Raw genomic sequence first — 18245 nt, 5'->3', positions numbered from 1 at the left:
ACCAGTCAAAGTTATGAAAAAGACAATACGTGTTTTTCTTAAAGGGGAGTAAGGAGGTAAACACTACCAAAAGAAAGCGTGTCAATACTTGAGAACGTCACTCCTTTCCTCAAGGCAACACCATGCAGCGCTGCACTGCCTGACAGATGGAGTGACTGCAGCACTGTAGCTCCAGACAGGGCTGAAGCTATTTTACATGGGAGCACAACATCTGAAAGCCACCGCTTACCAAGTAGTAGTTCCTCTCTTGTTAAGGGCATCTGATATTTCTCTTTCACCTACTTTCAGGTAAAAGCCAGTTGTCACTACAGCAGAAGCATTCCAGCTCCAAAATCCTCTGCGGCCCGGGGAGGCTGGTGCCAAATTAGCCCCCACCCCGCTGCCCTCTGAGCCTACCTGCTCCTGCACTGATGTCAAAGCAAGAGATGTTTGTGAAGCAGCAGGAATTGCATTTATGATTTTGATTCAGGGCAAGATGAAAGTTATATTTTTGTTTAGCTATAGCAAAATACCTCTTTAACACCAGACTCCACAGGCTTTTAAATACTTTTGTTTGGAACCAGAAAAGGTTTGCCAGCACCCTATCTATCTGCACTACACATACTTGGAATTAAGTCAAATTAAAATGACTTTGTGTCTATATGCATGAAATTGACTGTACAATGTTAATCCCTGAATCTATTTGTTAAACAGCAAAACCAAAACCACAGCCATATTTAACGCATAGGCTAAATTCCCATCAACTTCAACTGCAAGATTTTGAGCTACAATTTTTCATCTTTGGTTTATAAATAAAATACAGCAACAGCCTTTTTCATCAGACACCATTAATCATCTCATATTCCTAATTTACATGAGGTAATACCTTCAATAGGTGAAGATAGTTGAAAATAACCTGGGATAACTAAATGATTAATGATTTCATAATTCTTAAATAATCAGCTGATTTCTGTTACAGGGATTTAAACGCAATGGTAAAGCAATTTCTCTTCGTTGCCTTTACACACCATGAACACAGTAAAGAACAAAGATCTCTCAGACCTTTTTTTATCCCTAAAAGGTTAAGTTCCCATTTTCTATATTTTAAACAACCTTTCTTCCCAGAAATCTCAGGTCATGAAATTCTTAAAGCCTACTCTTAGCTTTCCCCTAAGTATCAATGTGGTGAGGGATGGAAGGCATATCAAGTTTTGAACTAGAGAAGAACTGCAGCTAAGTTTCAGCCTTAGATCAAATCAGTATTCTGAGGATCTTGCCGAAACCCTTCAGCAAATAAGATGACTATAAACTCGTAAGTTATTTTTTAGGAGCTTAGAATGACATATTAAATCCCACTAAGGGATAAAAAGATTTTTTCTTTTCTTACAAAGGATTACACAATTAATTAACTAAAAGAATGGGAACGTGATATTAAGTTTGAACGTATCAGGTACTCTGGCCTTTTGTGGATATTTTGTGATACTTTTGCTGCCATGGCTCAGCTTCCAAATTCCATGTTCTCCACCTCCATGGCATCTGCCACTTCCTCCCACTCCCATGAAGATGAAGCACTATGATTTTGTCATCTCCTATATGACATTACAGGTCTTCATTTCATCCCTATGACCAAGCCTTGAGCAACACTGTCTCCCTTTTTGAAACATGCAGGTATTTGTATTCTTGAGTGATATTTTCAATTTTAGATGTACTGCAACCCTATTTACTCAAATGTAAGGTGGAGGGAGAAAGGAAGCCTACCCCCATCAAAAGTCATTCTACAAACATTATTTCATATAATAATGAAACATTGTAAAATATTAACTGTTTATATATATTATATAATATGCATATAATAATTTCATATAATAATCCCACTCATTACCAGCCTGACACAGCCACAGACTCGCCCTTGGCCTGCAGAGGTATCTGTGTGCATGTGTTATGCCTCCTTCCATATGGCGGCAACTGCTACAGACCTTGGCTGGCGGTACTGATAATCTGAACCACCTTGGCTGTCATGACCTCGACTATGAGTCACTTTGGATGGGAGAGATTGCCTATTTTAGAAGGAAGCATGTTCTTTCTATTACAATAACCTTATATGCCAGGGCAACTTTTTTCTCCTCAAGCAGACACTAAGCATAGGGATCTACACTCTTCCAAAATGCGGGTCTGCTTTACACTTGATTGCCTATGGAATTATTGAATGTTGAAAGCACGTTCAGTACTGTCCACAGAGAAATACAGGGAAATCCCAACTCAATGAATTAATGTTACAGCTATTTTCCTGTCCAATCTGCTTAGAAGACTTACCTTTGCAAGAGCTACTAGGTGAGCAGTAAAATCCTTAAGAGCTGGCAATATCAGGAGCATATTGTTGTTGGCTTTGGATTTGCTTAATTATTGAGGGGAGGGAGAGGCACGAACAGAAGTGAGAAACAGAAGAAAACTACAGTATCACAGTCCTACTGAAAAACACACACATGCATGCACTGAGGCACTGCACTACAGCAGAGCTTGCAATAATGTTTCCCTGAGGATTGTGCTGCTAATCTCACATTTATCTTTAAAGATGTGTCTCCTATCCTCCTTACACTGCATTTGCAAAAGCCTGGGAGCACAGCTGTCAGTGAGCACAGGTTGACAATAGTGGTCAAAACGAGTTATACTCCAAAAGCTCCCCCTTCTGCCAGTCTCCAGCGATTCTCTCTTCTAACAACCGGAGCACTACACCACACTGTCACCATTAGCACAGCAGCTGCATCAGCACATCTTAACCTATACAGACTGGAGACAGACTTTCCATTTTAATTGTTCCTAATGCAGAGTTAGCAACTTTAGTATAACACTAGTTCTGAAGACCCTGTTCAGAGTCACATCAAGGGTTAACTTGACTCATGCACATACTGCTTCCATCTTCAAAAGCTGAAATCGGCTTGCCTTCCCCCCCCCCCTTTTTTTTTTTTTTACTTCAGTGAGATCAGAAATGCTCACACAGCAAAGAGATTTCATAAGCTTTGAAGCCAAAAGTACCATAGGCTTTGCTCTATTTTTAGGAGGCAGTACAGGAAAAAAGGAAAAGGAAGAAGAGATGGACAAAATGGTGAATTTCCATTTAGAATATGTTTTCTATTAGTCTTACAAAATTTAAAGAGACAATTGTAGTCATTTTATGGTTTTTCATTTACAAAGGATTGCAATTACGAACTTAGTTCTATAAATTAAAAAAAAAAAACAAACAGAAAATAGGGAAAAAGAAAAACTGATTTCTACAGCATTCAAAAGATAGAAAATACTGTACTTCAGATATCTGCTGCCCTATATATGTCGAAATCATTCCTTCCAATTTTTTTCTGTCTCCTTTTCTCCATATACTACTATCAAGGTCACAGCTAAGTCAGGCCTAAATGATCTGGCAAAGCAGCTGACCTGCGCAGCACCAAACATTCCCCAGAACGCCAGAAGAGGACAAACATGTCAGAGAGACAGAAATACTGCAAAGATTTCCATATTTGTAGATAAGCAAGTAATTGCAACTACATGTAATTTCTTAAATACTTTGCAGTACAAGTGTTACTCATTCATCATATTCCCCCAAACTACACAGCAAAAGCTTCCTGAATCATTTCTAGGGGCAAATCAATCACACTTCATTTTCACCTCTCTACTGTTTAATGTATTTTCCTAGGTCTCAAATACACAAAGCACTGAGTGACTAATATTTCACATATAAAAATAATAGTTCAAGGATCAAAAGTATTACATTTCTTTAATATTTTCCTTTCATTTTATAATCTTTTCAAATTTCAAGTTTTTTTAGCCAACCTGTACCAGTCAGCCTAGATATAGTGTGCAACACGTGACTGCTGAGAATATAGAGGTTTTCAAAGGTGCTAATGGCACCTGGGGAATGAAAGAGAACTGGAGATTGGTATTCTAGCCATCTCTCTCTCTCTTTAAATAACAAGCCCAAGTGCTGCATAAATGTGTATTAAATATACATTTGCACTAAAAAAGTAACAAATTAATTTAGTCACTTTCTTGCCTGAAGACTGACCTGAGAGATTACACCCAATATTCCAGGATAAGAGACTTCATTTATTGTTCTTTTTCACTGCAGAGTTTCTAATCCTCTTCTGACTTAGATTGGGAAACTGTTCTGGGTCTTTCATTCTGAGAGGTTGCTTTGAGTGCTTGTCTTGTGGTTTTTTTTGTTTGTTTTTTTTTTTTTTTTTTTAAGGGATTGAATTTTCATTGACAGAGTTTCCTAAAATCACATGACAGTTTGCTCACAGCCTGGTTACATAAAAGATGGAAAACCCACCAAGCAAGAGGCCAGCACACACAACACGGTTTCATAACAAAAAGAAAAAAAAATCTAATCCTTCCACTATGAATAAACATAAAGTATATCATAGGTCTAAATTCCAGGCAACATATACTTAAAAATAACAAAGCTTGTCAAGGTCTAGGGTTAATGGTACAAATTGCTATAATTCTGTCATTAAAATATTTCCTTTTGTTCTTATTATCAATGTAACAGCTAGTATCTGCATTCACTGCTTGTACACGAACATATATTTCTAAGGGAAAAAAACCCCAGACGTTATATATTGATTTCTTTATATGTTTTATTGTATATATATATTACATTTAATTTATTCTTTTTATATATATATATGTATGTCTTCTATTTTAGTACGTAGGACATTATTAAAGTTACAGATGTATGGAAGTGTCAGAGAAGTTTGTCCTTTCTTCTCTGATGTTCTGTTTCCAGATTTCCTGGCTCTGTTCACATGGATGGTATGAACTGAACCCACATATCATCTTAAATTCAGAAGTCAAAAGCAGAAAGTCTGTCTAAATAAGAGATTTAAGAAAAAGACATATATCAACACTATCTCCCCCTGTTTTCTATGCCTGCCTACACACAGTTCAGTGTAATTTCAAAGTCAGAAATATATATTTATTAAATTCCAGTGAAGATTATACTGATGGATTGATTACATTTATAGATTCTTCAAACAACTAGAATAAAACTATCAATTATTAATTTCACATCTGTCAGTCCTGTACCTGATTATCACAATAAAACCACCACGCTTTACTTTTGCCAAGCTATCTGAATCTCTTGGCATCTCAATCTCCTTCCTTTTACACTGTCCTGTCTCTTTAGCACCATTCTTGATGGTTAAAAATTTTCCGTGTAAACTCTCGACCAGCTGTAACTTAGACACACAATATATCACCCCCTGTGCAACTCAATTTTTTTTGGCCTTATTTTAGCCCCACTATTATCACTAATCATTTAAACAGATTCTGGATTGTGCAAGACAGCTTGAATAACCATATCATTGAGATTTGAACTCACTCAGCTGTGACAAGCAACCCATTACGCGGTTACAGAAAGAGAATCACATAGTGCAAACAGCTTCAAGTGTTTCAGACATCCCAAAAAAAGCCAGGGAACACATGTGTGTGTGCTCCCTTTAGGAAGCAAGGGCACAAGCTGCTGTTGGCAAGAGAATCCTGCTGCTGTCCCTGGGGCCACCACAGTGCACGCAGGGAATGTGGCACCTCCGACAAATGCCCCTGAAATTCTTCCAAGTGTGCCCTGATGAAAAAAGTGGAGGCCTGGCAAAATTTGCAAATGGGATTCTCCAAAAATAAAGATGTCAAGGAAAGATCCCAGATTTAATGAAGTAGAACACCACCCCTGAAAGGATGTTACAAACTGCTTTCAAAAAAGCCCTTCTCACTCTTTATCCATAGTGTCTCTTAATCAAATCAAGCAACTATATTTTAAAACAGCTTGTTCCACATGTGCTGGCTGTGAGACATGGCAACAGCACCAATTTCAGCATATCCCCCAATGGTCCGTTAAAAGATTACTTAACCATATGTCACATTTGCACAAATGATGCTGGAAAGAGCTGAAGCAGTCAAATCAAAATCTAATTAATGCAGACCTTTGTCCTGATGAATAAACTCCTGATGCAGTCCAGCTCCTAATTTTGAAATTTGTGTTATAATACACAAAGACAAAAGTTTACCAAAAATTTTACTTGGTAATGAACATGGCCAATGCAAACACTATGGTCAGGACTAAGGTCAGGACCCAGCTCTATTCTTGCATTAACTATGCGATAAACTTCCACAGTCTGATCAAGCCTATCTTGGTCACAAGATAGAAGTGGGTCAAAACAAAGCTGCTCCTCTCTGGTGGCAGTGAAGTAACATGACAGAGTCCCTTATCAATGCCACCAGTAATTTTCTTCCTTGTGAAAGTGATTCGCAGTATTGCCATTTTGTACGGAAACCCAGATGAATTCCTTCCTACCACTCTTGTGTTGTCTAGAAAGCAACTGTACATAAAAAGATATCAATGCAGTCTTATTGATCTTTGCTAAAACCATGCTGCATTTTGTTCTATTTTTATCTTTTTATGATCTACCTGATAGCTAACTATATCTTTTGATTTCCTCCTTCAAGATTCTTTCCAAAAAGCTTTGCTTGTTGCTGCAGTCAAAATTAAGATGATTAAAATTGCCTGGATCATTTGCAATAACAACAATATAGTACTCTTTCTAAAAAGCAGGTATTATAACTTTGCTATCACCAGAGCTTTAAAAGGTGTTAAAATATTTGTGATGGTCTGTGACAGTGCTTTCAGAATTCTTGCAGATTAGCAAGTCTCAGAAGCACTCCATCTCCCTAACTTGAACATAAAGCTCCTTGAAATTTTGCTTTCACAGTGACTAAGATATTACACCTTTCCCCCACACTGAATTTTCAGATATATGACATATGTATAACAGGATAAGCTGAGACAGAGTACTAAGCTATGCCACATATATAGTGAAAGGTAAGAACATATCTTACGTGTCACTAAATATCTTTCAGAAGTTGAAGTTTTTAAAGACCAGACAGTTCCCCAACTATGATACAGCAGTGGTACATGGTACAAAATACCTTTCTAAAAGTATAAACAAGATGCACCCTCCCAAAACATTACATGGCATGTCTCCTTTCACCTCGATTTCTCTTCAGGTTCTAATGCAGTATTATTGCAGATTACAGAGGTCTATTGCTAATGCTTCCCTACTTAGAGCAGTTTGTGCTAAAAGAGAATCTATATGTGTCTGTCTACCGAATATTTTAGGCACCATATGCATCTTTGGCAACTTTCATATTGTGTTTTCCAGGTGCTTAGGATCCTCTCAGCAAGTATGTAATTCTGCCCATCTTTACCCTTTTAGTTTCTGCGGTGATTTGCGATGTGAAGGCAGTATTCTGTGCCAGGTTCTCACAGACTGCTGGAAAGCCACAATTCTTTCTGTCTGGCTCTTTAAAGTAAGAAGGTCCTCTGATGTCTTTTTGGGCAGCTATTACTAACAGCGTCTTTTGTCAGTCCAAACTGAGACACACTGTTCTTTACAACCCAATGTTGTAAAATTTCTTTATTCCCAATGGTTCTACATTTCATTTGATGTTTAATGCAGTCTGGCCCATCTCTAACTTAGAAGTAAATCCAAGTATTTGCTCAGGCAGCCACAGGTCACAAAACACAACTGAACTGAACTAGCCAGCCTCTGAAGTGGGACACAAATAACAAATTTCTTTCAACCTACTCATTAGATCCCCAGCATGCCTTGGTTTTCTTTCCTCTCCAGGACCTGTGCACCCAAGGTCTGACAATCTCCTCCAACTGTAATAACCATTGCCTTTTTAATATCTATCACAATGTACAAAAGCTTTTCTTCTTTGTATCCATAAACGAAAACTGGCAAGATTAAGAAAGGGGAAATGCAGAAAATTAGAACTCCTTTCCATGAAAAACTTATACATGCACGCCTATATATTTGTGCAGATATGTTCTTCTAGACTTCATTTGAATAATACCTAAGCACATCTCCCTTGCTGTAACCGGACCTTCATGTTCCTTCACTGTTGTAATCAAATATTTCCCTCAACTATTTCTCAGCATGCTATATTGTCTTGACTCTTTGCATGACAAAATAGTGCACACCCTCTATTATGAAGACAATGTTTTGGGTTTTGGGTTTTTTTCTCTTTTTCTTTTTTAAATGAAAACCACCTTTTCTTCCATGATTTTTAGCAGATGTTAATGTAGTTAATTATAGTGTTACTGGAGCATTGACTTCTTTTGTACAGTGATATTTTCCTTGTCAGTGCAAGGAAGAGGAAAGAATACGAGTTATTTTCCCCCGGTACACACTACTTATTATCCATATTCAAGGGACATCTGAGCCAGACCTCAGCATGAAATAAACTCTAGATTGAAAGCTGCCTCCTGTAATTTGTTCCACAGTGAAGTTATCTATGCTTCCTCCTGATTCAAATTCACACAAGGTTCAGAGCTCTGGCACCCCTGATAAATTTCATATAGATCCTGAGACCAAACAGTTCGTAGTTTTACTGACAAGTAAGAATGTCTCAACGATAAATCTCATTTGTGACTAGGCTTTTCTGCCACTGTTTAACTCCATATCTCAAGACACCAAAAAGATTAAATTCTCAATCAATTTTGTTCTTCTGTATTTATATATTTCCATTTAAATTTATGTATATTAGGATTTACTTTTACAACTGTGATGTTGTTCACGCACAATCTCATAACCACTGGTTCTTACTCTTGCAAAATTGCTAACTGGTTCTATCATCTATGCATCTACAGATGAAAGAAGTCATTTCTGTATTTATCTGAGAATAAAGCAAGGTTTTGCATCAGAAAACATAACCTACTTCCTATTCATGGTCACAAAGTCCAGCTATTTCCATTAATGTGAAGGAAATTTATTCTGCACAGCAGCAATATGGAAATAAAATGAGGAACAGTACTTTTGTACTCAAGGTAACACAGACCATCTCGTTGTCCCTAACTTCCTTTACATGAACTGCATTAGAGGAATGCAGGAAGTTGCTGCTGCTTAGAGGAAATAATAGTGTGACACAGCTTCTGAACCCACTTTGCAGCCTTTTCTAAAGCACTTAATGAAATGCAACTGGCCTTGTATTATCATATGAAGAGGCAGGAATGAGGTGACACAATGTCAACTCCTCACATTCTTCCATCACCTTCCTTTCACAGCTTCTCACTGCTTCTGCCCTGTTGCCCTTGTATCAATTCACCTCATCCCCCCAAAAGGTAAATTTTATGCATAACAGTAAGTTTCCAGAAACCGTTGTATTCCATCTAGCTGCTACAGAATGATGCTTTTAGACAAACCTAAAAAAACCAAAGTCACAGTCACAGAAACACCTACACATGTACGCTTCGTCACCACTATTCCTTATGTAAGTTCAAATTTTGGCAGGAGTAGTTTATAAGGAATACACTTGGCCATATCCTGAGCTTGGTTAAACCACAGCACAAACAAAATATCTTGGGTAATTAGTATTTCTGTATTTTCTATCACCATGATTCACATTAGAACTTGATCCCTCATATACAGGCAGCCTAAAATGTTCCTAGAGATGTTTTTCAAGTCCAAGTTTAGTTTCCTTTAGACACCATAGCATGGAGAAAAAACTGAGGCCTGCTTCAAGAAATAGATTTTTTTTTCTGCAAAGAGGCCTATGCACAGTTTTTTCAAAAAAACTGGACAAACCACTGCCCCAAGCTATTAAATAATTTATAAATATTTTAAAAAATAATAAAGCATAATTAGATCCAGGAAATATGTTCAAACTTAAATTCCACATAACCATTCCAACTGGAATAATCCACTGCTCTTTTCACAGAAATGATATCTCTGAAGCACACAATGTCCTTTAATGACCAGTTCTAGCCAGATCCCATATGTGATGAATATTATACAGTACTGTGTCTCAGATGGAAGTAGATCTGCACGGATCTCCAGCTACGAACTGTCCCTTTCCTTTCCCCCTTTGCACCCCAAAAGAGACCAGCAGACAATCAAGACAACACATATCTACTCCAGACACGCGTCAGGCTGCCAGTCAGACCTCAGAGCGGGACTGCTGCTCGGAAGGATGTTGCCCGAGAGATGCAGCCACTCAACGCTATGACCAAAACCTGCTACTCCCAATGAAGTTCTAGATAAAGGTCAAAGTATTAATAATGAGACCCCATCAAAACAACCCTGTGGCAGCACTGCATTCCAGTGACATTACTCATGTTGCTCCGGTTCCCATATTGCAGTGCTGGCACAGTAACATTAAAGCAACTTTTCAGAACTCAGCAGTCTTTCAATAACATATTGCAGCCCATTTTCAAATGCATTGTACTGTAGTTGAAGTGCAGCATTGCAGCCCTCTCCCCCCTTTTTTCTCTCCCCCCACCCCAAGTTTGGGTTTACTAGGCAAAAAGACAAAGATCTTTCCCTTCAGATGCTTAGTAGCAACATTCAGTGTAGCGCATGATCCCGTATCATATGAAGGGCTGCTGTTGGGCAGCTCCCTTAGGAGGCTGCACTGCCCTGCCATCTGATAAAAGAAACATTTGTATTACTGCTAACAAACATAATCAGAGAAACAGTAAACCATAAGTAATCTTAAATAACAGTCACAGGATAAATAGTCTGCTCCAGATGCCAATAGATACAAATACATATTGTGCACAGCATCACATGAGTCAGAATGAAAAAAAGCATCTAAAGAGATCTACTTTATGTCTCAGAAACAAACTTTCATCCTGTTTTTTCAAGTTTTCACATAGTTATCTATACCAAGACCTTTGTATATGCCTGCAGACACTGCACTAGAACTGCAAGTGGGTGCAGATGATATTAGTACAGCGCAGAAGTGAGATAAAGCGGCCTTTGTGAGAAGCAGGCTGGCACTCTGTGGGAATCAGAAAGCAGCCGTGAGTATACAAGCACAGGACTGGCTTCAGGTTTGGTTTCATGGTAACCAGGATTTTTTGTTTGTTTGTCTCCTGTTTACAGCTAGAGCAGGACAAATATAAATCCCTGAAGATTAAATTTAAGATAAATGATCTGTTTGAAAGAGATTCATGCAGCAAGTGTGTTACAGCCTGCCAACAGAGATTAGAAAGGGCATGGGTTTGTCTGGGTTGAGTTTAATTACCATCTGGGGCAGCTGATGGGACTCTTACATTCATTTTATGTAACAGACACCCTTACTAGCTCCTCTGCAATCACTGCACCTCAAATTAATGCTAGGATAAACTACTTTTTACTAAATCAATCTAATAGCTCTTCTGTTATGTTGATGTTTGGAATCAGTTTCATTTTCCATCAAGATACTCTCTTAACGTTTGTGCAAATCGTTCGTCGCCACATACGAAGTGAGAGCCAACACTATTCATTCAGGTTAAGCTCTTGTCCTCCTGGGACCACAACATAAAAGCATGGCTCCACTGTGCATCAGGTAATCTAGAACTTGTAATTACTGTCACTGCAATTTCAAATACAGCTGTCCTCATCATAAAAGAAATAGATCCAACATCTGAATTACAAAATGCCCATAAATTTGTCCACACCACATTCTTAGTCAATGCATCAAATTTGAAATACCGTATTTTAGTTATTTCTTACATAAAGCAAAATTAAAATATGTGAAGTCTCTACCGTTCCAGTTGTTGGCTTCCATCTACATTTCACATTAAAACAGCTTTAGAAGAGTTCGTACGGATCATTGTGAAAAAACAAACAGCACACAGCCAAACCAAAACATAGTGCAGAAGTAGGCCAGTCATCTGCATAGAACCTGCTGTCATTAAAATCAACGACTAAAGTGTTGTGGAATATTTCACTTGATTCTAGTTAGAAATGCAGAACAACACTGCAGCCACTGAACAGCAAGATTGGATTTAATGCTCAAAGCAAGAAGCTGATTTTTATTTTTTTTAAAGATAAAAAATTAGCTACTATAAAGAATGTTGTTTCTCAACGCCTGACAGTAATCCCTGAATCTAGACATCTCATGCATGCAATTAAAACACAACATTTTTCAAAAGCAGTATTCAAATTACAAGAAAATTATTTCTGTTATTGTTGCTGTGCAGACTCATTTAACTAAAGAGACTTTTCTGCTCTTACTTCAATGACAGCCAATCTGTGGGAATACTAATGTTAAGTTTAATTTCCCTTTTTCATGTACACTAGTTGTTATTTTTATATTCTTGATAATTTTCAGCTGTAAGTATACATGTAAAAATAAGAAGAATGATCAAAGAGAGATGAACTGTTATCATGTCATTTCCAGTTCCCTCATTTCAAGCTTTTCTGCATGAACTGAAAGCTATAATTGTCCTCTGCCTACAAAGACAGCTGGTATGTACATGCAGATGAGGGTCACCGTAATTTCCATAAGAGACAGAACTACTGTTGCACTGGACATTAGTCCCTTCACAATAACAGTCTAAAGTGTTAGTAGGAAAACACAATAAAACAAAAATTATTAATAAGTAAATCAAAACCTCGTGAGGAAATGTGAAGAAGTCTGTTTCCTGGAAAACGGGCCTCTAAAAAGTAATTCCATATTCTTGAAGTTTGCCACATAAAATTTATTTCCATCATAGCATGACCAGAAAGAAGAAAGTCTAATTACTGATGATGTAATTTAAAGCTTTGCTCTCTGAGTTGTTTATAAGCTGTCAAATGTTGCTAGCCAAAAAAATAAAAAGTGCTTTTCATATGCTGTAAATCTGAAAGTAGCGATCACCTCAAATTATAAAACTTTAGATAGGGATGTCTGAAAAATAAATCTAAGAAAACAGGTGGAAGAGATTTAAAACACACACACAAAGATTCAGCTCACCCCAGAGGGGGCTGCCTTTTTTTGTGTTAAAAAATTGAATTCTAATGTACAAGACTGAAACTGGGGATTTCTGTTCAATACTACTGAAGAATGAAAGTATTCTTGTGATTTGAATCTGGAAAATAATGTTAATGCTTTACCTGAGTATTTCAAACTCCTGGAGTTGGCTGCTATGCAAAAAAGCCACTAATTTAAATTTCTGTTTCCAGACAGGTTCGTTCACCAGTATTACTGTGATGTCAAGCAGAGTAGAATGTGCACAAAGAAGGCAACTATGAATGCAAACAATTACACATTATATAATTTTTAAAATCTACAGTATAAAACAAGATAGGTTTTTTTATGTAAAACTAGTTGATGGCTTAACTGTTTTCTTACATGTGACTTTTTAAATCATGTCATTGGACCCTTCATAAATCATACCATTTTGTTTAGTTTTCATAAAAGCACAAAAACATTCTCACTGCATTTTTTGCAAATAGCTTCAGTACATATGTGGTTATTCTGCTCATGCATTTAGAACAGACTCTTCTTCAAAAGAAACCTGATTATAGATTCAACTGTTTTAATCTTGTAATGGATGCCTCATAGGACACATTGTCTGTATTCTCTTAGTTCTACAGTTTTCTTAAGTGAAAACTAAATGGAATATGTTGCAGAGTTTCCTCTGTACACATACCTCCTATGTGGCAGAGGCCTTCTCTATTTGTGAATACATTAGCTTTATATAGAAGCTTCAGATGAGGGGTAAGAGAAAAGGGAAAAAACCCTCAAAGAACAGGCAAATATAACCATCTATTCACCTATTTCATTTGTAAACTCTATATTCCTATGCCTTTGTGAGAGGATGCAAGCTGCTTAACAGGCAAGGTAAAAGAATGCTTTCCTGAGTGAGTCACCTTATGTAGCCTGAGTAGCAGCTGGCCACAGCTACCAAATTGTACTACCCACAGTTTTCTTTCTCTTCTCCACTTTATGCTACTTTTTCAGGTCATTAATGGTTTTTTTTTCTCCTCCTCTTTCCCACTTCTGAAGGGAAAATTGGTTCCTTTCTGTAGTTCTGTCCATCTGTGCTTGCATGGCTTTTTCCTTTTTGTACTAAGCAAATCCTCATTGCTGCCTCCGTCTAACACCAGGTGCAGCTCTCAAATATTTACAGTACATCAGAACAGTGCCTAGCACAAGAAAACACCAAAGAGGATCACAGTTACAGAAAGCTTCGCATCTGAAAGATCTATTTATGCAGAGAACTGGTCTGCCTACAACAGTGCAGCTCTCAGCATTTTTCAGCAAGAATAATTTAAGGCATCCAACCTTTTCCTACAGGATTTAGACAAAGGAGGAAAGCAGAAAGAAAAACTTCAAAGAGTTATGCACTTCCTTTACTGGCAGTACTGCCAGGCTGACACAGAATAGAGAGGCTGTGCTCATTAATGAAATGTGACTGTGTTTGGAAGATCAGGCCTTCAATTTTAAAACAGCTAACGCAAGACAACCGTACATGCAAAGGACTGAATTAAAATATTTTAAATATATTTTCAAAGACCCTCTGGGAAAAACACCTTAATATGCGTCACTCACCTGAAAAGACATTGGGAAATGCCTCTGTAGAAGCCTGAACCCCTGAGGACTTTCTTGAATGAGTCAAAGGCACTCTTTCCGTTTGAAATTTCTCTCTAAACCCCTTGTGCTCCAAGTAGCCCGCAGAGCCCACCTTCTGCGTTATCTCGCATTTGTGATTAGATACCTCTTCTGTCCAGTCTGCTGAACGACTAAATAAACCTGCCAAACTAGCAGACCTCTGCTTCTTGATTGAGACTTTTTCTTTTTTGTGGAAGGACTCCTGCCTCCTTGTAAAAAGCGGGCTCTGGGATGGGGAGGGAGAAGGTGAGTGGTTGGGAGAACTCAGTTGCCTAGTTGTGGTTTTGATGTAACAAGGATTAATTAGATAGGGCTTAAAGCATCGGGAACTGAGCATCGGACTGCCTGCTGTCTCCTCGGAGGACACAATGCCATTTTTCATTTCCGTGGATAAACCATTATGCAGGTCCACTTGACTGGCTGACAGAGTGTGTTTCCCTTCCTGAGTCTCAGCAGCATGATCACGGCCTGCATCTGAAACATCATCCTCTGTTACCGAGTCCTGCAAATCAACAGCCTGCACTTCAGCAATTTTAGTCTCAGCATCTGCTACCAAGGTTGAAAAACATCGTGTGGAGCTGTGTGAGAGAGACCCGTTTTCTACTGCAGTTCTATTTACATCATCTTCTAGTTCACTAGCTACGGCATCCACTCCAGCAACGAGCTGTTCCTGTTCCTCAATCAATAGCTTACGTTCTTGTGTTTCAAATAAGCCGTTACCAGGAGAGCCTGTGCCATTTACCACTTCTTTCAGTTCACGTTCAGTTGCACAGGAGACAGGAATGTTTTCTGCAGTTTCAGATAACGCTGGAAAAGCCCCCTCAGTGTCTGGGCTCCTCTCTTTGTCAGTGGTAGTTACTGAAAGAAAACGTTCAAAATCTAAGGGGGCTGCTTGTGAATTAGCCATGTGTCGGCCCATTGTTTTGGTGACAAGGTCCTCAGTTCCAATGTTAATTGCCCCCTGCTGCTGCTGCTGCAGTCTAATAGCTTGCTGGATATCAGAAAGCAAATCCTCTTGTTCTGTGGCTGAATGGAAACTGTATATATCCGTATCAGAGCCAGAGCTGGTCCTTTGTCCATCCTGTGTCTCCACAGCAGCTGGGACAGTTTCATTTCTGATTTCAAAATGTTCAACATCTGTGTCTGAGAGACCCCCTTCATCTGCAGAGATGCTTATATCTGGAGTTTTGGTAACAATTGAATGAGTACTGTCCAGCTCTCCAGCCTGCAAGGCCTGGCTTTCCAAAACATCCTCCCGTGAACTACTATTCCCATCTTTAGCCTTGGACAAATTTTTTCTGATCCTCAGATTTGAAAACACCGAGGCCCTCGAGTCCGACTTACCCTTCTTCTTACCAGATTCACTTCCTTTTGCATGCTTCCCCAGTCCCCTTCTGCTTCCCGATACCTTCTTTGTGCCATCTGTATCCTTGGGCCCAGAGGCATCCTCTCCTCCTTCATGCACATCACCTGTGTTTTTCTTTAGCTTCCCATCTTGATTCCCCATGATTTTTCGCAGTGCAACACCTTCAGCAATCAAGCCATGCTCCCGGATTTCATTCCTTTGGCCTGCCGGCGAGATCCCCTCTAGCAATCCAGGTTTGTTTTCAAGCGGTGGTGATGCAAGTGAAGCAAATGCTTGCTGTGCCTCTCTCCCATCTGCTAGAGCCGCCTTTTTGCATAATGTGCTGCTTGCACTGGGCTCCGCTGGGACATGCTCAGTACAGCACTGAGAGCTGCAGACAGCTCCTTCCAATGGCTGCTGCTCTAGGAGCCGCCCGCTCTCCAGGCTGCTGCTGCTGCTGCTGCACTCTTGCTTCTTCAGGAAGGATTCTGTGAAAAGTATTTCTTTTATAAAAGTCACTTCTTTTTCCACGGTTTTTATTGCCTGCATTGCAAGTTCAGCTCGTCACCAAATCATTTATAATTTCAGGACTTCAACGGTCAAGTTCCTGGGGGGGGGGGAGAAAAAGTTAAAGCAAGGTACTTTAATTACTCTGCCATTGTTCAAATGAATAAACTAATAACTTTGGAAAGAGAAATATTATGATTATTTAATAGTTTATAAGGGGCTTAAGCATATGCTACTTTGACAGATTACACAGTCCCTCTGATGATTTACATGTTTACTTTTTAAAGGCCACCAAAACATGATACATAGTTTTAAAAGGAGAGTGACTCAAAGTAGATAGAAGAGAATAATAAATAAAAAGTTCTTTCCACAGTATTAAAGACTTGCACTTAAAATTCAGTTCATTATGGTAATTACACTATTAAAAACCTCCCACAATTTGTATTCTGAGAAGGTAGATATACTATTATTCCCAGGAGAATCAATTCATCAATATTAAAACACACCACCATTGTTTTCCCTGATAAGAACATCTGGCATGAAACAAGACAAAACAAACAAGAAAAATAGTACTATTCAAATGCTACTAAGGAAAAAGAATACAGTAAATCATTCCTCTATTTCACCTTATATATTTAATAATTTATTTAAACACTGCCACTTGCTAACTCTTTTGGAAGCTTGTGCAACAGCTTTAATCAATTGCTGTTTCTCCTCCGTTTTTGGTTTAGATGTATAAGCATCCGTATCTCATAAATACATCGCCTGAACTTCCAGACAGATATTCTCTTCCACCTTTAAAATTTAGATTTAAAATAGCTGGAATAGAAACAAAAGGGCATAAGAATGCCAAATTGCCAAGTTGGATCAGTTCAGTATCTTGGTTCAACTGAAGCCAAGAAGTAATTAGATAGATTTCTGTTTATGATTTATCTCTAAACTGCCTGGTCTCTTAGGTTCAGTTTCTGCAAAAGACTTTATGTATTCCTCACACCTCTGAGCTTCTTTATTAGCAATTTCCCTTTCATTAGAGATTGCTTAAAACAATACATCATTCCAGGGAAATGCATCCTATTGATTTACGTAACTCTTAGTTTTGGTATCATTCTCTTCAGAGGTTTCACTTGGTTTCTTCTGCCTTAATACATATTAAAGAAGAAGAAAACGAATATAATTAAAACTTAAAAAAATATTCAGGCACTCCCCCCCTTAAACATACAGAGGGGTTTTTTTTCAAGGGATGTTAAATACCTTTAGAAATTTGGGCTGTAGTCATTGTTAAACAATTGCTGTTAATTCAGTTTGGAAAGAGTAGCACTGCCAATAATACATGCAAGTAAATTGTTTTGAACTATCATAATTTTTTCCTTGTGCTTTTTGGTCACTTATTGCTCTGATGTAAGCCCTGTCCTGAGGGGCTTGTGGCTCAGGCACCAGAAGCCTTCTTTCTACAAGAACTCAAATGTGGTAAGCGGATCAGATGACTTTGTACACTCAGTGGGGTTTTTTCAGTTTTCACTTACCTAATGAAGTGGTTTTTTTTTTTTTTTTTTTTTTCCATTTTTAGCACTCAGAATTCATAAATATACTAGCAAGAGCTAATATAGCAAAACCTGCAAGAGCACATTGAGTGATTTTGCTTTTTGACTTCATTCCTCCTTTTGCTTTCTGTTATCTTACTTAGTTTCTAATTTGTTGCAGTATTTTACCTTTTACAGAATTATAACATACTTGCAAAAGGCTTTTGAAAGCTCAGGTAACTTCAGTCCATCTGAAGATACACAGTAAGAATTACTTAAGGCACAGTTTCAGGGATCCACAGTAGAAGAATACTACCTTGATGGATATTTTCACTGACTAGAACTGACAAGGCTCCAACCCTTGATTACAGCTGTAGTTTTTGTAGCTTCCAATCCCATTTAAAACTTTTCTCCCACTAAAACTTGTCAGAAACTAACATAGCGTAGAAGTAACATAAAGATATTGTGGACTGAATGCGTAA

General features: G+C 38.2%; 1 protein-coding gene across 1 annotated transcript in view; it reads right to left on the bottom strand.

The window, feature by feature from the left end:
* The window catches only part of FMN2 (formin 2), a 178111-nt gene that overhangs the window by 146027 nt on the left and 13839 nt on the right, over positions 1-18245 (bottom strand). The window contains exon 3 of the mRNA XM_075748780.1: positions 14332-16343. Coding sequence (XP_075604895.1) covers positions 14332-16285 — 1954 coding nt within the window. The 5' untranslated portion in view covers positions 16286-16343. The remainder of the gene's footprint in view (positions 1-14331; positions 16344-18245) is intronic.

The sequence above is a fragment of the Balearica regulorum genome, chromosome 3 (assembly GCF_011004875.1).
Source record: "Balearica regulorum gibbericeps isolate bBalReg1 chromosome 3, bBalReg1.pri, whole genome shotgun sequence".
NCBI lineage: Eukaryota > Metazoa > Chordata > Aves > Gruiformes > Gruidae > Balearica > Balearica regulorum.
Note: the sequence above shows the minus strand (reverse complement) of the source record. Positions and strands in the feature narration are given on the sequence as shown.